General features: G+C 42.7%; 1 protein-coding gene across 4 annotated transcripts; it reads left to right on the forward strand.

The window, feature by feature from the left end:
* The first annotated feature begins 902 nt into the window (after nt 1–902).
* Nucleotides 903–21650, forward strand: pals2b (protein associated with LIN7 2, MAGUK p55 family member b). 4 transcript variants are annotated; one of them, XM_079653245.1, is made up of 14 exons: nt 903–1054; nt 7298–7360; nt 10077–10330; nt 13477–13595; nt 14179–14331; nt 16000–16152; nt 17042–17269; nt 18089–18220; nt 18320–18416; nt 18690–18758; nt 18839–19000; nt 19088–19290; nt 19428–19556; nt 20030–21650. In XM_079653245.1, exons 3-14 carry the CDS (start codon nt 10201–10203, stop codon nt 20204–20206), a joined length of 1752 nt encoding a protein of 583 aa, XP_079509371.1. In that variant the 5' UTR covers nt 903–1054; nt 7298–7360; nt 10077–10200; the 3' UTR covers nt 20207–21650. The 4 variants fall into 4 exon arrangements, with proteins under 4 accessions (XP_079509371.1, XP_079509372.1, XP_079509373.1 ...); XM_079653246.1 differs by having other exon boundaries at nt 904–1054; nt 13477–13577; XM_079653247.1 differs by lacking the exon at nt 10077–10330 and having other exon boundaries at nt 904–1054.
* Nucleotides 21651–22198: the final 548 nt, after the last annotated feature.

A 22198-nucleotide genomic window follows, 5' to 3' on the forward strand; every position in this document is an offset into this window, starting at 1 on the left:
AATTACACGAGTGGTTAGCCTACCGCAACCTGACATGAAATCGGCCCATAGCACACAATCAAGCAGTTAAGAGGAGACACTGCAGACAGACAGACAGACTGCAATGCAAATTAGATAATCTAAGGGATGAAAAACATTCACAGAGGGGGAGCTTGGTGAGTTTCGGATTCATTTGACAAAATTTTACTTTCAGTAAGTAACTATTATAAAATAGTAACATTGACGATAATGAACAATAATTTGAAAAAGTACCATGCTGTTTCATGGCTTTCCTCAGAGCTAGGCTTGGATTCACTGTGGAGATTTGATGAAAGCAGGAGAAAAATGAATGCAAACACTTAAATAAGTCTGGTAAAACTTGTAGTGGCTGCTGTGAGACCTGCATGTATAATTGCATGTATAATATAAGATGAACAGATTATGTTAAAATAAACGACTAAGTGAGTAAGCGAGCCCATTTTAACTGCTTGCTAACAGTCTCTTTAGCTAGCATTAGTTTTAGCTTGTGAATTAGTCTCGTGTGTTGGCTAGTAGGCCTAATAATCTCATTTTAAAGTTTTTCTAAAGGGAGTTTTTCAAACTTTTATCAAATGCCAGTAGGTCTATTAGCACATGTGGCCTGTATAGGTTTAGAGTTGTTTTGTTGTCTTTTACTTATATACTTTACTAAAAAATATGCCTATAGTTTTTTATACATACATAGCTATACTTATAAACCTACTTTAATATTATTTGTCATAGCCTAGGCTTAATGTATTTGTTAGAACCATAGACTGTATAAAGGTTAGAACGCTAACATGTATTTATGTGAATGGACGAGTGTGTGTATGACATTGTGAAAATGCTACAATGTATTCACTTAGCGAGTGTTGTACCTTGACTGCCATTGGTCAATGCTGTCTGACGTCAGGGGAGGAGGCGGGGCGTGGCTGTTTGATTGGCGTCGTGTTCTCTGGTAGTCTGCTGCGGGACCAGGACAGACAGCTGAGGGGGGCCTGAATGTCCAACCGGGACGGTCGGTGGTCTACCGCGAACTCAAAAGCACGATTTACAGGTAAGTCACGGCTCGTGATCTTATTTGTGTTGTGAATAATTTGGATTCATTCATCCTCTTGCGTTCAAACGGGAGACAAAGACACTTTTGCCGTGTTTGAGGTGCAGTAGAGTTTGACAGAAGGGGAGGTTTACCCCCCAATAGAGCCCGCTCTGCTGTGGGAACAGGCTTTAATCAGACACATATCACTCTGCGTTGGGCGCCTTTTGTGGAACCTTTTCCCTTTTCCTGCATGAGGAAGGATACAGCGGATGGGTTTTAGTTGCAAGTGTGCGCACGCCACAATGGCTCGGATGGGTAACAAAAAATGGCCGCACGTGTGGTGAAATCGGTGTAAATGTACAGTTGTCTGGTCAGCCAACACGGTGCAGAGGTTTGGCACGGATCAGGCGCACGGTTCAAGCGCACGGAATCTGGCACACAGAGGTGGCCATGCGTCAGAACCGTGGCGTCGTCCATGAATGGGAAGATATGAGGAAAGAGCTGCAGGTTATAGTGCTGACAGGATGAGGAGCGGGAGCCAGTCCCGAAATGATAGACTCCAACATCTACCAGCAAAGGGTGGGCTTTAAACACAGAGACCATAACAACAGGTCAGACACACCAGAACGAACATTCCTCGGATTTAGTTCCCTAGAAAAACTTTGTGAACAAAGCAGTGTTTATTTTAAGTTGATACTAAATTTAAAAAAAAAAGGGGGGTGGGGTATTGGTGGTGTGGCACAGACTGGAAGACCAGAGACGCAGCCAGACGTTCCTATTGATTTTTTTGTGTCCTTCATTGAGATATATGAGTGCACCGCCTCATCATAATGCACTAACACGATGTCAGAACGACTTTGTTTGAGCGCTTAATCGAAACATGAAACCACTCGTATATCAGGATGGACTCTCAGCTCTCAATGAATCTTCTCTGCTCAGAGGGTCACTTGGCAAAGGCTTATAGTTTAGCCACATGCACGTGATGGGGGAAGCCCATGCACATACGCACATCCTTGGGGATCCTTCCTGGCAGCCAGGAACTACTAACAGAGAGCATGGGTCTTGTTGCATCTACACTAGAGTTTATGGATCTTTCTGTCTTCCTTCCAGAAACCCTAATCAGATTTGTTGAATCTAATAGCAGGAACAAAGGGAGGAAGGGAAGGAGACCTGGACAGTTTAGTACATTAGAGTAAATCTGTAGTCTCCAAGCAGTCTTTTGAGTCAGGATCCAGGATGACCTTCATTGTTCTGCTGAAGTAGCGGGAATAAGACACAAAGTTGGACTTCTCCGCCCTCATATGCATATCCCTTCCTGTCAGCAGTACGGAGGACAACACGAATTTCAAGTTAAACACATTCTTCCCAATGTTCGAACATAGTGCCTGAGAGTTGTCAGTGAGTCATACAGGGACCAAACCCAACTTTCAGAGCTTCTACTTTTCCATTATTAATAATACCCATGAAAGATGGTGCAGGAAAGAGAAAGGAAGGAGTAGAGCAGGAGGGGGGTAGAAAAATGGAAAACATACAGTACACACACGTAGACAAACACTGGGGTGACTCACACTGCAAGGCTACGAAAAACATATGTATCATAGCGGTTGTTATCTACACAACTATAATCAAGCCTCCCCACAGTTAATACACAACTAACCCCATCACATTTATCATGAGCTAATTGCATATCTGTCACTTAAGTACACAAATGAATCACTAACCTGTACAGAGAGGAACATTATCCGTGTGTAAGAATGGATGCAAGGCAAATGTTTTGGCAGTCTTTGCTGCAGCATATAGTGCTGATTCACCAGATTTCGTCCATCACCAAGGCCTTTCAGAAGTAAACCACTGCAGATCAACAATGACTTTATCCATGTTGATTATAAGACAGTTTTATTATGTGCGGAAACACCTCTGTTTTTCACCACATAAAGACAGAAATGTAGAATATGTAACTCATCTCTCGAATAAAATCCCACCGACAACAGACTAATCAGGATGAATACAACACATTTATGTGAGATAATCAGCATATGGTGAAAAGTCATCTACTGAGATTGTTTAACAGTTCAGAATCACATTCATTTAGCAGCGCACTCTAGTATAACTCTGGAGGAGAGCCATGTGTTGCCAAGATGAGCAGAGAAAAAGGCACTGGTTAAACTCATTCGAGACTAATTTCCTTATCTCTTCCTCCCACGGCTCTTTTTTCACCATCCAACATCAATTTTCAAATATTTTAAACTTTGCAGTCATGTTGCATCACTTCGCCTCCCCCATCCCTCCCCTATCTTTTCCTTAATACTAATGACTAGTTACCGGAGGCTGGAAAGGGAGAGAGACTGAGGAAAAGCAGGCGCAGATTATGTCAGGAGGTGCTCATTATTAAGATCACTGCATGTTCGGCGCCGAGCCATGGACGGACGGCGGTGTAATTATATCATCCCTAGTTGCGTGGAAAGCACAGACACCCCACCAGCTAGAACATCACCCAGGAGGAGAGTGAGGTCATTTACGGTGATGCAGGACATTGCAATGATGCAACAATTGATGTCTTTGTGTTGCATTGTGGTCATTTAGTTAGCAGGGTCAGGTGTAGAGCAGGGTTAATTAAGCATGAATCAGCAGAAAGGTGGCTACAACTCGACATTTACCAAAACTGAGCAGATTTATGAACTTTCTGTGACATGCTGCAATAATTTGAATAGAAAGATGACTGGCTAGCAGAAATTAAAATAATAAATATTGTGCTGATGTTAATCTGCTAAAAGGTCCATCTTGGGGTAGCTGTGTAATCCTCATACTGCAGCTGTGTTAACACATGGAGTGACCTACATAGAGTTTGTCTGGAGGCAGAGGGTGATGGGTGTGAGGCAGACATGATGGGGTTGGTTGCGGTGGGGGTTATATGAATAGCCAGTCCTTAGACACACACATAAGTCCACAAATACTCACTGCCTCCTTGAATATCGCGTGCCCCCTCGAGCACTCGCTACCATGGTGGCGTAATACGGTGTGAGCAAGTTTAATTATGACCCTCTGCTACCCCTGGAGTCAGCCAATGATGTGACATCTGGGCTCCCAGGCAGGACAGAGCTCACTGGCCTCTTTTGTGATTCTCAAGTCATCGAGAGGAAGTCAGAGTGACGGCTGCTCTGAGATCAGCACAGAGCGGGGGAAAGGTTTTGTCAGGCACAGAAAAGATGTGCAGAGAATATAGAGACAGATTGAATGGTAACTCCAGGAAGGATGCTCTCTGGGCTTCAGTCTGTATTTATTTGTGTGTCATGTGACCCCCAGTGATTTAGCATCATACTCCATCTGAGACTATGAATCCACAAAATGTGTCCATTGAGACACCAAGTCGGAGGTAAACTGAGATTTCTTGCTAGCGTGACGGAGGAATTAAAACCACAGGGCCAGCTGATGTTTGTCTGTGCTTTTAATAGTGTGCATGTTCACACACACACACACACACACACACACACACACACACACACACACACACACACACACACACACACACACACACACACACACACACACACACACACACACACACACACAGGTTTACATGTGTGGACAGCATTGATGTTTTGTACAAAAACAAACCCTCTGATCCCTCCGTAATCCCGCTTCCATGAGCTGTCCATCATCTGAGTGCTTGGCAACGAGGGGGCACTCAGAGGACGTTTGTTGGCTCGTCCCTTCCAGCCAATGGCAGCTTGGATTGGAAATGACCACTTCCTGTGATTTCCCCCTCTGCCCCAAGAGAAGGACAGATAAGTGGACAGTGATGGTGATTAAAGGATATCAGGGGAGTCCTTAGTCTGGTGCATGCTGAGAGTCTAATGTGAGAAAATCAACTTGGCTTTTGAGAAATTCGATTATGTGTTGTAACACAGTTTCTAGTCTTTTGGATGACATGCCATTGACATGCAAATAAGTGCAATCACAAACTCTCTAAGACTATTCCAGGAAATGCAAATTCACAGAAAGCATCTATGGAAATCTAGATATAAAAACATTTTCATTTGGTGCACCTATTACAAGATGAACTACAGTTACCTGGCAGTTTCTTGGCACAGCGAGGCAGAATAAGAAGGTGTCTGTATTCGACGACCACTCCCACCTCTCTTTCTTCTCTGTTCCCTCTCAGCCTCCCCAAGATTTGAGAGGCTTTTGCTTCAACTCCCATCTAATCTTTAAGGATACCACATTTTATCTCTTCCTCATTCTCTTGCTCCGGATGTCTCCTCTGACTCCCTCAGCGCATTTCTATTCATCGCCTAAAAGCCAGTAGTGAACCCTCCCATATTTTTCTGCTAGGGTTGTACCTTTTCCGTCTCTCCTGCCTCCTTGTTCGGACCTTTGATTGTCATGGCCCGGCTTCCCCCCCCCCCCCCCTGTTGTCCGGATGATTTGCCGAGGAATTGAACCGGTAGCTTTGCCACCATTAACATTCCTCTAAGGGATATCTTTCACTTCCAATGAGCGTGCCCTGCCTGATTGTAATCTGTGTTGTGTAATGAATCGACCTCTAACTCTCTCTTCCTCTCTCTTTCTCTCATACAATAAGAGCCCAATTAGCTCCAGCATGATGGGTGAAAAGACCCCAGAAAAGCTACAAGAGATTATAGTGAATCAATGATGAGTAAACATCCCCTGTGTGTCGTAATCACCTTGTAAATGTTTTGTCCCTTGGAAACAATTTTGATGGTTTATCGCGACTGTAGAGGAGCTTAGAGTCGAGGGATAAGTGGCCAATGCGAGGGACTGAGAAGATATACCAATATGCATTTAGATATTTAGTGGATGCCTTTATGCACTGTTTCAAGAGTTAGCAGCTAGAACCTGTGGTTTTTATAGGAACATCTAGCCATTACACTATCTCTCATTTCCTCTGGAAGACAAAGATGGAAACAGAGGGAAATAAAAAGAGGCAAAAAGAAATGAAGCATGCCAGGGCGGTAATCTATTGCTTTGTGGCTGCCAGCAGGCATCAGTTCTTTTTTTATCACACTATTTAATTGTTTTTTTTGTTGGCTTGCATTTTATTTATGCAGTTCAGCATAAATTGTTTTAGCGCTGCCAGACTCAGTTTTATGGGAGGAATTTTGTTTTAAACACCTATTTAGAGTTAGTTATGAATAGAAAACACAAGCAATAAGGAAATAACCTCTTTAACTCTGGTTTTGCACCAAATGTAAAGAGTAAATTTGATTCTAACTACTTGAGCTTGACAGTTTATTATTGACTTAGTACAGTCCCCAAAGCAATCCAAACTCAGATTACTTTAATTGCTTGTTTTAAAGCATTTCCCAATAGTCATCAGCACACATAGTTTGCTCAGATGTCGGTGAACTGCCGATGATAACATTGATCATGGTTTTGAACCTCTGTACCTCATCTGTTTTTTTAACATACACCAATGCTTACAATATAAAAAGAGGTATCTATGATAAGCCAATGTCGGCTCATAATAATGTCCCTCTAATATAGTGGTCTGGTTCTCCATGAACACACAGAAGGTGAGGATGCCTGTGTCGGTAACTGATAGTGAGAGCAGATGCTCTCTGGTAATGAATGCGTACTGCTTTGTCATTACTTTCAGAGACTCGTAGCCATTTACTATGTTGACGGCACGGTGCCAGCTGAGGATGCAGGCATCCTTGAATAGCTGAGGACAATGAACAGTTCTGGATGACTGTGCATTGCTTTCAACGAACAACGGCTTCAGTCTGCAGACAAGACTCATATCTTGCAGGAGACGAGGGTGACACAGATAGATGAAACCAATAATCCACTGGGAAAAAGAAGAGTTAGTGTGTGTGTGTGTGTGTGTGTGTGTGTGTGTGTGTGTGTGTGTGTGTGTGTGTGTGTGTGTGTGTGTGTGTGTGTGTGTGTGTGTGTGTGTGTGTGTGTGTGTGTGTGTGTGTGTGTGTGTGTGTGTGTGTGTGTGTGTGTGTGTGTGTGTGTGTGTGTGTGTGTGTGTGTGTGTGTGTGTGTGTGTGTGTGTGTGTGTGTGTGTGTGTGTGTGTGTGTGTGTGTGTGTGTGTGTGTGTGTGTGTGTGTGTGTGTGTGTGTGTGTGTGTGTGTGTGTGTGTGTGAGAGAGAGAGATAAGCAACAGCATGAATCTAAATGCTCAAGCGTGTTTTTGAGGAATTATGAAAACTGGTGAGCAGCCAGGAGTGCAAGTGGGACTGAATATTTGCGGATGGTCTCACTAACCCTTACATCTCTCTGTCTCCCTGCAGGTCTTCAAAGTTGACTGATGAGCAGCCAGTAGGACCGGGATTAGGCTACACCGATTGGCACAGGTAAACACAACTTCCCCCCCCCGCCTCTTCCTCAGTACTATTGACACACTGGAGACTTAGTTTCTGCTGGCAGACATGATTTTGTCTGTTCTGCTCTTAAAACATATTTTTAAGAAAGCAAAGAATCAGCAGTTGTTTTTGGGGGGACGGGTGTCTTAATATGTCCACGAGGATTACACAGTTGACAATAGTTTCTCCTTTGCTTATATTCATCTAAAACTGTGAAATATCAGTTTTATATAACAAAGATCTATTTATGCTGCCCAAGCTCCTTAATTCATCCCATTTCCCGAGTTCAGGAGTCACTCTTCAGACTTTGGTGTGTCCATGAGCTTCAAGTCTTAACATGGACGCTACAAAGAGGATGTATTTTAACGGCAACGTTTTAACAATACGTTTTGTCCCAGACTTGTTGGTTTGGTTTCTGCCATCAACATTTTGCTTTCGTCCACCATGTTTCTTTTTAATAAGCACATTAAACAGGCAGGCCCTGTTCATACGTTTTGACAAATCTGACATATATTATACTGACTTTAAGCTTACATGAACTTTTCCATTCAGAACTAATTTTCTGACACAACTAGCATTACTGCCTTTGATCTTTCCCAACTATAAGTGGTAGATACATCTCTTAGTTTGGTACCATTTTTATTGTGTTGGTGGTACAGTATTTTATTTGCCAAGGGAACAGCATTATTTCTTACACAGGCTTATCTTTTAACAAACCAGTGTGCTTTCTTACATACATTTTCGTGATCAGTGATTTTCCTAAAATCTGTGTCGGCTACCTGTGTTGTTTTGTTTTTGGAGAAAATAAGTCACTTGGGTTTGTTCCTCCTCACACAGCTGCTCTGCCTCGGTTAAACTCTGTGGAAATAGGCTCTTGTTTTAAAGAGAAACAATTCAGTTGACATTGTAGGCAGAAGTCATATTAATGACCAACAAAACGTGAACTGTTCTGAGGGTCTTATTTGACATGAAATGCACTGTAACACTGTATTGATGTCCAAAGGGAACATTCTCTTTCACACTTGTAGGGCCAGTGAAGGCCATCTCAGCAGAAAGCCCCCTTAGTGCACATTGGCAGAGCAGGCAGAGCATCAGACTGGTTGGACAGATAAGGAGAGAGAGAGAGATTCTGTAATCCTGCTTTCGTGGCCGGATTAAAATCCCATGGTGCTAAAATGGGGGGAGGGGTTGAATGGTCATGTTGAGGGTGGGTGGAAGGAGAGGGGGGGCGGATTAAAGCCCTCAGAGCGGCCCCTCGCACAGCTGTGTCGCTGTGGGAGGGGCCTGTTTTTGATGACTCTGGGATGGATGGTGCCTCTTTTGAAGGATCACCAAAACAAATCTGTTGAGCTTCTGCAATTTAAAAAAAACAAAAAAAACATGTTTTCAGTGGTTCTTCACCGTGCTATCTGTAGATATGGTAGATGGCATATCACTTTTGTCGAGAAATGTCTCAACATGCATCGCATAGATTGCTATAACCCTTAGTAAAGACATTCATTTTCCCTCAGAGGATGAATCCTAAACAATAATCCTCAAAAACACATCCACCAGAGGGAGTTCTTAATATATAGTGAAATATCTCAAAATATATTGGATAGATAGCAGTTTTTCCAATATCCGGTCCCGGTCATCACATAATATATACTCTATAAATGATTTATACCTAGCACAACTTCCAACTGAGTGTTGCTCCAGGATGTCCCCCAAAATGTAGTCTCAGACGTGCAGCTGCCCCAAATGAGCATAATCCAGTCAGCACCCAGCCAGTAAGGTAACAAGGGCACATCGGGAGGAAAGACCAAAGTAAAAATGACAGAAAAAAAAAATCTCCTATTACTCGGACACATGCTGCTTTAAGGAGGCGCTGAGCGGCTTGGTCCTGCACACGCTGAGCGTTCTGCACAGCGCTGCAGCGGGGGGGCCTGAGCCATGGAGCAGTGTGAATGAGAGGAAGAAGGAGGAAGAGAATAGGGAATGTAGGGTCAGACCCCCTTCAGTAACACTTATGTAAGATTACTTTCATAATGACACATTCTGTGTGTGTGTGTGTGTGTGTGTGTGTGTGTGTGTGTGTGTGTGTGTGTGTGTGTGTGTGTGTGTGTGTGTGTGTGTGTGTGTGTGTGTGTGTGTGTGTGTGTGTGTGTGTGTGTGTGTGTGTGTGTGTGTGTGTGTGTGTGTGTGTGTGTGTGTGTGTGTGTGTGTGTGTGTGTGTGTGTGTGTGTGTGTGTGTGTGTGTGTGTGTGTGTGTGTGTGTGTGTGTGTGTGTAAGCGGGGCGACACGACACGACTCAGGATGGGGAAACAAGAGGAGGGGTATTCAAGCAAGCCCTCAACAGCAGGAGAGGATTGTGGGATTATGTGTGTGTGGGACCAACGGAGGGGGGGTGATGGTCAGGAAGGTATTAAAGAGTCGAGGGAGGCGAGCGACAAGTATTGAACGCATGTCCACATCTGTGTGTGCCCTCCAGCTTTCTACCTCTCTCCGGCTTCTCGCCTGTCTTTCTGAACTTACATTAGTATCTTCCCTCCTTAACCCCCCCTTCATCTTTCTCCCTTCTGCATCTCCTTGTCTCTCAATATCCCCTGATCTTAATCCCACTCTATTGTCGCTCTCTTTTTGTCTCCTGCTTCTCTCGTTCCTATGTCCTCAATCATCTCTCTTTCTCTCCATTCTCTGCCTCTTTCTGTGTTTTTGGGAGTTTAGCGGGTCAGCAGTGCCAGACAAGACGATTGGAGGAGAGACAACGTAGTTGCAGAACTGCTGGTGCTCACTAGTGGTTAGCCTTAGCGTACTTCAGGCAGCAGAGAGGAAGAAGGAGGGCTTGGCGATGGTCACAGCTATGGAGGACGCCTGTCCCAATGGGGTACGGGAAGAGGAGGAGGTGACGGCCCCGGGACAGCCTGGCGCGGAGGGGCCCCCTACAGTGCCGTCCACCCAGGGAACAGATACGTCTGGAGGTGAGGAAAGAGGAGGGAAAGGCGGGGTGTCACCAGGGAGGGGAGAGATTCTGCCGTCTTTGATTTTGTTTTGATTGATGAAAGGGATTCATGTAAATTGAGAAGGCGGTCGAGTTTGTCAGCTCTGTCAGAAGAACTTAAAAACATCTTCATCATTTCCCAAAGCTGTTCAATTTCAATTTTAAATTAGATGTTATTAACACATCATTTATTGTCAATGTTAAAGTTGGTTAGGTCATTTTTACATGTACTAACCTACCACTTGTTAGTGGCAAAAGCTGGACACTTCAACCATTGCTATCTATCTATTGTGTCTATCTATTACTTTTTTATAGGTTTATTCATCAATCTATTTCAAACATTTACCAATAACTTCTAGCTAATGTGAACTATTATAAACAGAAAAACTTCTTTGAAGTAACTTACTATTCCCTACTATTTCCTATTTCCAAATGCTACTATCCATCCATTAGCTTTAAGTTGTAGCTACTAGTTAGCTAGCTCCATGACTTCAGCTGAGTCAATATATAAACTTTTGCTTCTAATTTAGTTAAGCCTGTTTGCAATACCACGTAGCAACTATGTGAGTCACCTTGGTTACATTCACTGCTTGCTTATTTCCCCTGGAGGCGGTTCAATTCATAACCTTCTTTACTGAAAAAATCCCATTATAATAAAAGTGTTTTTCGGTGTGGGAGAGTTTTGTGTCAGCCCAGGTGCACCTCTTATTTAATTTTTAATGTGTGGCATTGAGAGAGAGAGTTAGGAATTGTTAAGCAGGGAGGCTCTGCATTGGCATTCACAGCAAACGGTGCTGGTAGGTGGACAGAGGCGGGGGTCGGAGGATAAAAGAGACTGCAGACAGAGACGGGAATTAAGAGCAGGTAAGCAGGACGATTCATGTGTAGATGAAAACACTATTGTAACCGTCAAATGCTGTAATCTCTCAGATTTTACAATTTCTTCAGGCAAGCTTTAGCAGGAGGCTCGTGGGGGGTGGTATCTCTATGCCATATTTCATGGGATTATACAGACTTCAGGTAGGAGGCTTTAGTTCATGTCTATCTCTCTCTCAGGATAGAAAAGCATCCCAAGGTTGCTTCTTAGCATGAGTAACGTACACACTAGTACACGTGGCAGAGGGGGGGGGCTGTGGACGGGCTGTGGATGAGCAAACATTCCTGTGGTCGAGGACGCAGTGACACAGAGAGCTGACCTGGTGGGGAAAGGTCATCAGAAAGCATTGAAATCCAGGATACAGCTGTATGCTGTATGTGTGTGTGCTTGTTTGTGTGAATGTGTGTTTGTTTGTTTGTTTGTATGTGTGTATTTTTGTAGTCAGATGTTGGATACATCTTGGGAAAATAGGAAAACACATAATCCTCCAAATCGTATTGCGATTTTCTATAAGTGTGATTGAGTGAGTTTGAGGCTGGTGGTTTAACGCTTGTTTATGTGTTTGCACATGTGTGGATGTGTTTACTACAATTACAGCCCTACTGTATGTTTTTGTAGTTAGTGAAACATCGTGTTGGGTCCCCAGAGGAACTGAGTTGGTGCATTTCATATATGCATTCAGTTATGGATTGTGTTAAGTGTGTCATGATGTAGTAAACAAATTGGTTTATGGATACACAGGCTCAACAGTCTGCAGTTTAACTTCTCTGCCCCATTTGGCTTTCTTTAAGAGGATCATAAATATTTAAGAGCTGTTTTTGCATGGAGCCCTCTGGTTATGCAGTCTGTCTGCTCTGTGGTTATCAAGACACTGGGAGGTCGTTGCTTCATTGTGAGATAAATTAAATTTATATTTGATATATTCTACCATGTAAGCTCCCTTCCTTCTTTCTTCATCATTCAACTGTGCAACTTGGATATTAAATAAATCAATGTCAAACAATAGTTGAACAGACTTCCTTTGTACTTTAAACCAGATAGGGAATAGCATTGAAAACGTTACAATTATATTTGTATGTTGTTTACAGTCAGTGGCATAGTATGTCCATACCACACACACAATAAAACACAATACACAAATCCTTTGTATGTTCTCAAACCAGCAACTAATGTGTCACCTTTTTCTATATAGGACTATATAGGTGTCTTGACTTTATAACTTGAGTCAAGGTTAAAGATGATAATCATAGGTTCATAATCACAGGGTAAATATGTTGGATATATGTGATGAATAGACATATTTACTACCCACATAAGTGTATACTGACTCAGACATGCACACACAAATTCCCAGAGCTTTAAGTGTCTTAAATGGGCTTACGTGGGCTTTGAGACCTGGCATTAAGGCATTATCTCGCTGATACCTGCAGTCACACCTCTACCTATCTCTGTTTGTGTGCACATTTAATACAAGACTCAACAAAGTAGGAACATTTCTCAGAAATCAACCTATACGCATTTTATGTAGGTCCATGTGGGAGTTTATCACTGGACTTTTAATGCTGTTGTGGTTATTGTGAACAGACCTGACGCAATGATTCTCCAGATGGAGCTTTATTTTGATATATTTGTGGGGGGGAGGGGGAGGGAGGCTGTGTAGCAACAACATCTCAAGGCCATGATATAATTAAGATATATTTGTATGATATTTCTCTTGTAATTTAAAACATTTTCGTGTAGATTAGCAATAATTGAGTAACATTGGAGCTGCAACAATACAGACTAATTACTAAATCAATAAAAAATAAAAATATTCACCAGCTTTTTAGTTAATAGATTGCTTTTTAATATAAAAATAGCGGAAAATGCTGATTTCAGCCTCTCAATGAAGAGATATCCTGCTTGTTCTCTGTTGTATATCATATAAAACAAGACATTTAAAGACATCAACTTGGACTGTGACAAACTGGGATGGATATGTTTCTCTATTCTCTGACATTTTATAACCCAATCTACTAATCAAGAAAGTAATCTGCAGGTTAATGGATAACGAAATCATGTTAAGTTGCTGGCCTAAGTAACATAAAAGTTAGAGGTTGGTTCTGATATTATTACGCCAGTGTTTACTTCTCTCTCTTATCTTATGTGTGTGTGTGTTTATGCTTTGTATGACTTTCACTAACTCTCCTTATCTGTGTTTCTCTTTGTCTATGTCTCTATTTTCCTTATCTCTCCACCCGTCTATCCAGCCATGCAGCAGGTGTCGGATCATCCTCGGGAGCTGCCCACCTCCACGGGCGCCAAAGACATCGACCTTCTCTTCCTGCGCGGCATCATGGAAAGTCCCACTGTACGTCTCCTGGCCCAGGTAGCACACACACATAGCTCGGGGGGAGTAGACTAACCGCTTGCCACCTCCGAGCTCCCCCCCCCCATAACACACTCTGCTCCCACCAGTGCTTTGCTTGCTGTGCGGAAGTACTGTAAGGCTTTGACTAACAGAGTGCTCCTGCGTCTGCACACGGCACTAATGCATTTATACTGTCTTTGCCTTTTTGACAGTGCATGTGTTTGCAAGACCTCTACACACACACACACACACACACACACACGCACAGACACGCACGCACACACACACACACACACACACACGTGCGCGCACACGCACACGCACACGCACACGCGCACACACACACACCATTTGATCGAACACATCACTGATGTATACCAATTAGCTCAGTTCGAGGATAGGCTAATGTTGTTTTCTGCCATTTTATATCAAAAAAGGACCTTTGACTTTTAACATTGTAACACAGTCAGCTATTACCTGTATGTAAAATCCAAAATCACACATTCAGACAATTACTATCCTACCACACAAAGTTACAAAGAGAGCAAAAAATAAAAAGCTCTTGAGATCTCTCCTCCCTAAGCCTGTCTCTCTCCCCCAGGCTCACGAGCAGCTAGAGGAAGTGAAGCTGGAGGCGGTGCAGGACAACAATGTGGAGCTGGTGACGGATATCTTGGGAGAGATAAACAATCTCAAGTTGCAAGACAACAGCGCGGCCGAACTGTCCAGGATCCTCCAGGAGCCACACTTCCAGGTGAGGCAGAGCCAAACACTTGATCTTGTGCACGAGGGTTAAAGTAAAACAGACATTATCACATAATGCATGTGGTATATCCTGCTTGTGGAGTATTGACTCAGTTTTGGGAAGTTATGTGACATTTGAAACCCAGACAATGGTAGACAATACTTTTGCAACGTTTTTGCATTTCACACCTCACAAAGGTTTTTCAAGTTATTTTCTTGGAGCTAAATGCCATAATTACAGATAGGTTTTGATATTTTTTATCAAGAAATGTATAGTACATTAAACATTATCTCAGCCTGGAGTTGTAATGTTTTGACTGCAGTTATAGTAGCACGGGGGTGTTTTCTGTACCTTCCTTATGCATCAATAGAACATTAACCCTTATCGTCGGACCTACCAGCGGCTTTACACAGGCTCGACTAATAGGAGTTAGACTTCTGAGCCAAGCGAAGCCTCTGAGCCAATCAGAGCCCTTTGTGCTGTAAGCTGAAGGATAAGCCCCTGTTGACCTACTGAGTGAGAGGGAGGGAGGGAGAGACGGGTTAGGAAGAAAAAGAGGAAATGAGGGAAACAGATATCACATCAAATATTGAATTTGACTTCAGAGACTTCACCAATACATTTCCTGTTTGACTATCTGTTTTAAAAAAGGGGCTGGTAGTATCTCAAAAGACAGGCTTGTATGTCAGTTGGTCGTTGGATACAGAGGGACAGTCAGCAAACCAAGAATTAGATGAGTTAAATGTTTGTGGTAATCCATGTTTGGGATTTGAGCCATTAGATGATTAGTTTTTGCCAACATTTAGGCACATCTTGGACTACCTCATGAAGTGTTTTAACAGATTGATGTTCATGTTTATTTTTTTGCAAAATCAAGCCAAGAAGACCATAAAACAAACAGATGCCGCAGCAATGCAAAGTAGACAATTACCATATGTTGTTAAAAGCCTTTTTCACTGTCTGTCCCTGAGATGACTTTGTTACTGCATTTAGCCTGCGTCACTGATCCACCATCTTCTCGATTTTTTATTTTGTAACATCAAGTAGTGGTTTTGTTGATTCAGCATTCCAGGAAGCTAATGTAACTTTCATTAAACACTAAACTGTGGCCACTAGTTACAATTACAGGGCCATGCACATAGCCTCACGGTAGCAAACATTGAAAATAAGTCAGTAATTTGTCTCAGTAATTGTACTTGCACAGGAATATTCTTCTAATATGTGTCATACCAGACCTATTATTGTTATAGCAGCTAAACCATTGAATATATTAAGTTAACAAGGCTGCCATTTTTTATTTATAAGACTAGAATATGCTTTTTCGTTAACCATAAATCTAGAACAAACTCCCTTAAAGCTGTAACTCTTAGCTGTTTTACATGTAATCCTCTGTTTGCGGCTGCCTTTTACTAAACAAAATAATTATAATTTCCTACACTGCACTATAACCTTGCATTTTCTATTGTAGGTTGTTTTCATTTTCAATTCCCCCTGGCTCTTTAATTGTATCTGAATGTCCTGTTTTATTTGCACTTTGTCTCAAAGCCTTTTATGTTTTATGTTAAGTGCTTTGAATTGCCTTGTTGTGTGTGCTATATAAATAAAAAAAGATGTCCTTCCTTTGCCTTCCTCTTTCATCATTTCCCTTCTAATTTACTTCTCCTCTCTTTTTTTCAGTCTCTACTGGAGGCACACGACATGGTGGCTTCTAAGTGCTACGAAGTCCCGCCCCCGACCGACATGACCAATGACGCGGCAGTGAACAACGCGCTGATGCAGGCCGACGCTGTGCGCATGATTGGCATCCGAAAGAAGGCCGGAGAGCCACTGGTGTGTGTGTGTGTGTGTGTGTGTGTGTGTGTGTGTGTGTGTGTGTGTGTGTGTGTGTGTGTGTGTGTGTGTGTGTGTGTGTGTGTGTGTGTGTGTGTGTGTGTGTGTGTGTGTGTGTGTGTGTGTGTGTGTGTGTGTGTGTGTGTGTGTGTGTGTGTGTGTGTGTGTGTGTGTGTGTGTGTGTGTGTGTGTGTGTGTGTGTGTGTGTGTGTGTGTGTGTGTGTGTGTGTGTGTGTGTGTGTGTGTGTGTGTGTGTGTGTGTGTGGCTAGAGAGGAGTAATCCACTACATGAATGTCCAAGTAAATCACTAAGGAGATGTGTAGATAGTCAGAACAGTAGGATTGGGAAAAAATGACTTGCTACGATTACAGAGGGAAACTTGAAAAGAAAGATGGACACCATTGGTGGAGGTAATAGGAGGAAACCGGGATTAATAATGGAAGGATTATAAAGACTGCATTAAAAAAGAAGGAACTAGACTGTGTGACACCCCAAAATAATATAATATTGGTTCTTTAAAATTAGGAATTTTTATTTTTGAAATATTCTGGTACATGGATATTTATAATATTTAATATGTAGGATGACCTTATATATAACCCCATTTTTTATTGAATTTTTTATTCCTGTGTTATTTACTATCTCAGTGTTATTATTGATTTGATTTCTATACGTTTAGTTTCTCATATTCTCATGTTGAATTTCTTGGATTTGAGACTCCTTCTTAAAGAAACTGTTCATCTAAATTGGAATACTAATGGATACAAAGGGCAATGTGAGAAAATCACTCATAAAGAATAAGTTTAAAGAATAAAAGAACAGTAGGATTGTGGGTGATCGTGTGAATTCGGGTGTGCTAAAATCAGATATCTATCTCCTCCCTCTCAGGGCGTGACATTTCGTGTGGAGAAAGACGACCTTGTCATCGCTCGAATCCTTCACGGGGGCATGATTGACAGGCAGGGTCTCCTCCATGTGGGCGACATCATAAAGGAAGTGAACGGGAAGGACGTCGGCAACAACCCCACGGAGCTGCAGGAGATGCTCAAAGACTGCAGCGGAGGAATCACGCTGAAAATACTCCCGAGCTACCGAGACGCTCCCGCCGCCCCGCAGGTAAACACACCGATGAGATGCTAATTGTAAACGCAAGCACGGGCCACTTATGTAATGAGGGGCAGATGTTGGGCAGTGGTTCAAAGTTGGTGATCCATCCTTCGGCCCTCCCACAATCCCCTGCGCAGGAATGTGAACCCTGGGATCCCTATTAATAACACTCCACATGCTATCTGGGTCACACTAGCTGCCTCTGTCTCCTGCACACACACACACACACACACACACACACACACACACACACACACACACACACACACGCTTCCTGTAATCTCATGCTCCCCCACGTGGAAAGTACAGTAGTATATGGTAGTTTTAGATGTTTCCCCTCATGCGGGCAACTCTTTTGACTTGGTATGGAGGTTGAGTGAAGAAAAGAAAAGCAGCTTTGCATCCCGAACACAACAGTTTGGAAGTGCTTTGTAAATTGAACGGAGAGCAGTAAAACTGAATGAGACATAATGCAGAATCACATTCTGCTGCACAGTATATTTCACCGGCTTGTTTTATTGCTTCCTCTGGCTGCTTGTTTAATCGAATACATCAGCCAGAGCACTTACCCTTCCTGGCAAAGCCTCTGCTGTGGCGCAGCGTGAACAGCTGTGTCAGTGCAGTGTGGGACGTCAGACATAATGTGTGTGAATGAGCCGATGGTACTGTGTCAGTGTGTGAGACAGCATGCTGAGCCTGAATCTGTGTTTTTGTACTTTTTATGTAAGACTAATGGCTTAATCCAGAAGCATTTTGTTATTCTAAGCAAGCCAATAAATATGAATTAAATCGTGCAAAGACTCAAAACTGTGCATGTGTTCTCCACAGGTGTACGTGCGGCCATACTTCGACTACAGCCCACTAAGTGACAACCTGACTCCTTGCAGAGAGGCGGGGATGGCCTTCAAGAAAGGTGACATTCTTCAGATTGTCAACAGAGAGGATCCCAACTGGTGGCAGGTGAGCTTTCCTCCATCTCCTCTGTGTGTCCATCATTTACTTTAACGAGACATAAAGATTTAAAGAATGAACCATGATCTGATCTTTCCTTTTTGCCAGGCGTGCCATGTGATCGCTGGGGCTACAGGACTGATACCCAGTCAGTTCTTGGAAGAGAAGAGGAAAGCTTTTGTCCCCCGAGACTTTGATGGGTCAGGTATGTTCGTGTGTGCGTCTTTAATACACTACTTTGCTTTCGTTAGAGCTGAGACATCCACACTTCCTGTTTCTCTCTTTAACAATCCTGATGCTGAAATGATGGATTGGCCTAAAGACTGTGAATGTCACTTCTTTATTGCTTTTACCACTAAAAACGGATTCATGGCAATTGAGTAGGCAATGTTTCAAACACTTAATGATCCAAGACTGCCGCCTTCTGGCCACATGCTGTTATAGCATAGACATACAACTGCATACTTTGTTTTTGTAGGGATCCTTTGTGGAACCATAGCTGGAAAAAAGAAAAAGAAGATGATGTACCTGACAGCCAAGAATGCAGGTAAGGAGCTGTTTTTTGCTATCTTACATCTTAAGTATCTTTTATTTAATTGGCTTATAATTGTGCCTGTGTTTCAACAGAGTTTGACAGACACGAGCTGCAGATCTATGAAGAGGTGGCGAAGGTGCCAGCTTTCCAGAGGAAGACGCTGGTTCTGATTGGTGCTCAGGGCGTGGGCCGGCGCAGCCTAAAGAACCGGCTGATGGTCCTCCAACCCACACGCTTCGGCACCACTATGCCATGTAAGTCCTGACTTTGGTCTTTCTCTTAATTTGGTAACACAAAGAAACCTTTAACTGATCTTTACATTTAACTGGGCTTTTTCTTAGTCACTTCAAGGCGGCCACGTGACGATGAGCTGGACGGCAACTCATACCACTTCACCACAAGGACAGAGATGGAGGGGGAAGTGAAAAAAGGTCGGTTCCTGGAGCATGGCGAGTACGACGGGAACCTGTACGGCACCAAGATCGAGTCCATCCACGAGGTGGTGGGCACGGGACGCACCTGCATCCTGGACGTCAACCCACAGGTAAGAGGAGGTTTGATTAAAAAGTGTTGAGGGTCCTTTCAGAGAGAACATTTGGCAGCATTATCATTGTAGTGAGCTTTAAAACTAAATATTGTCGTGTTACATAATTCCTTTTTGAACTTTGTGTGCCTCCCCAGGCTCTGAAGGTGCTGAAAACAGCGGAGTTCATGCCTTACGTGGTGTTCATTGCAGCGCCAGATTTTGATACTCTCAAGGCGATGCACAAAGCTGTGGTGGACGCAGGCATCACCACTAAGCAACTCACGGTAGGTTAACAACTCCCATGCACGTCATCACTACTTTACCCACACTGAGCCAGCCTAAATAACTGAAAACAGCCCTGTGAAAGCATGATTTATACATTTAATCACCCGTACCCCCGGTTAGGGTGTGATTAGGTGAGAGCGTATTCACAGACAAAGTCTTTGCCTCTGTGTCAGCCATGGTCTTTGAACACTAGAGTAAAGCACGTTATCACACACAAAATGGATGCTTTGATTTAGCGCTATGCAGTGTTGGAGACTATCACATAAACCGGTCCTTGTAACAATTCCTTGTCATTTATTTATATTTTCTGACAGAAAAACATTGTAGTCATTGTTAAGTGAGGTTTGTCTGTCTCCCTAACAATAACCCCCCCCCCCCCTAAAATGTGGACGATTTACAAATTGATGTCAAAGAAGCGACAATCTCATAAAAGTGAGCTGTTAGCGCTGACCTGTTCTGTGTTGTGTTGCAGGATGTGGACCTGAGGAAGACGGTGGATGAGAGCGCGCGGATCCAGAGGGCGTACAGCCACTACTTCGACCTGACCATCGCCAACGACAACCTGGACAAGGCCTTCGAGGCGTTACAGGCCGATGTAGACAAACTGTGCAGTGAACCCCAGTGGGTTCCGGTGAACTGGGTGTACTGAGGACGGTCGCACTGACCCCCCCCCCAGCCAGCATGTCTGTGACCACAAGGCCAAAGAAGAGCAGCAGAGGGCACAGATGCCTCTGCAAAATAACATAAATAATAATTTAAAAAAATGTACTGCTCTTTCTCCTCTTGGGCCTGCACGCTGTGCAACTTTTTTTCTACTCAAAACTCAAAGGGAAAGAGTGCTTATTTATTTTATAACTTTTTATGAAAGATCTTTCTATTCAATGTGGAATTTCATTGAGAATGAAACAAAAAAATCTGGTCACGCACTAACTCGGGCCATATTTTTGCATTAATTTATTGTTGTAGTTACATGTCAAGTTATTTTGTAGGCATTACCCTTGGTTTCATTCGTCAAGGACATCCGGGACTTATGATCACCGTCCGAGCTCCAGTGTGAAGACAAGGAAGCAGTCGTCGTCCAGGAAACCTGTCACACATCGTTACCCTGCCTGAGAGACCTGTGTAACCGTTTTATTTTTACGTCCAAACCACTTTAATCCTTTAGTGTTTTTATGTAGCTGGTCCTAACTCTTCTGTCAGTGTCCTCCACAGGATCAACTGGGCAGAAAGAAGGTTAAGAGGCCTGTTTACGCACAACTCCTCACACTTCATGATGCAAGATCAAACTGTCTGTCCATACATTTTGTTAGTTTGGTTTTCATATACTAGTTTTTCATCAGTATGGTGATTTCTACATGTAGATTGTTATGTTTTTAATTCTCCTGTTGTCAGCCTGTCGGACCATCTACATCAGGGGTGTCAAACTCAATTTCATCGAGGGCCACATCAGCATTATGGTTGCACTCAAAAGGGCCGGTTGTAACTTTAAGACTTTATAAATATACATATATAAATAATAATGTATTATATTACATGATTGCCTCTGCATTGGATTATTATCCGATAGGGTAATAACTTCATAATTAACTACGTCTGAAAGAAGAAGTCTAGGGCAAATAATTGCAAGTCTCTTCAGTGAGAATGTCACAAAATGATTTAAAAAGAAAATCCAAATTCGGGAAAAAAAAGTCTAAATCCCCCCCCAAAAAAGTGATATTTTGGGGAAAAAGTAACATTTTGAAGAAAAAGACAAATTCTGAGAAAAAAAAGGCATATCTGAGATGCATTGTGGGAAATGTAGTTTATGGGCAACGTGCTTCTGTAAATCGCCATGTAACCGTATAACAAACATATTATAAGCTTTGCAAGCTCTTGTGGGGCCACATAAAATGAATTCAAGGGCCGGATTTGGCCCCCGGGCCTTGAGTTTGACACCCCTGATCTACATTGTCATTGACAGTCATCTTTTCTGTCATAAGCCAATTCGTTAATGTTTTATATCTGTGAATGTGGAAACCCTCCTCATGGTCCTACTCTAAAGTGTTGCAGTATGCCAAAGTCCTGATCATACTCCAAATAAAGTTTGAAATGCACTGTTGTTAGATGTGACTGGTAATTCAACTAATAGGTTATAATTTGACAAGACGGTAAAAGCATTTACAAAAGAGAAAAACTAGCACTATTCTTTTTAATAGGGCAAGGCACTTCACCCCAAATTGCTCCTGTGGGGATTGCCCACAGTATTGAGCTTTGGATAAAAACAAGTAACATGTCAAGTTAGAGACACTGCCTTTAATCTACACATTAGCATACGTGAAATCTCTACATTTTAACTAAAATAAATGGTGACAGACAATTGTACCGTGCGTGCAAAATGGTTAATAGTTACCATAGTTTGGAGAGTCAAAAGTGCAACTTGACTATAAATTATAAAACAGCCATTTGCAATTTTCCATTGGCATTTGTTAATATTCAGCCCTTTAAAGTCTCAAAGAATATTATATTTAGTCTTGTCAAAAAAGGTTCAGTAAATGGGAAAATGTCATTAGTTTATTATGCTTTGCTTAATTTAGCTGTTTTTGGTTTGTGCATGGCTGACAGACACATCGTTAGTGTGATGAGAAACACCTGTGAAAAAGGC

This window comes from Notothenia rossii, assembly GCF_949606895.1.
Source record: "Notothenia rossii genome assembly, chromosome: 10".
NCBI lineage: Eukaryota > Metazoa > Chordata > Actinopteri > Perciformes > Nototheniidae > Notothenia > Notothenia rossii.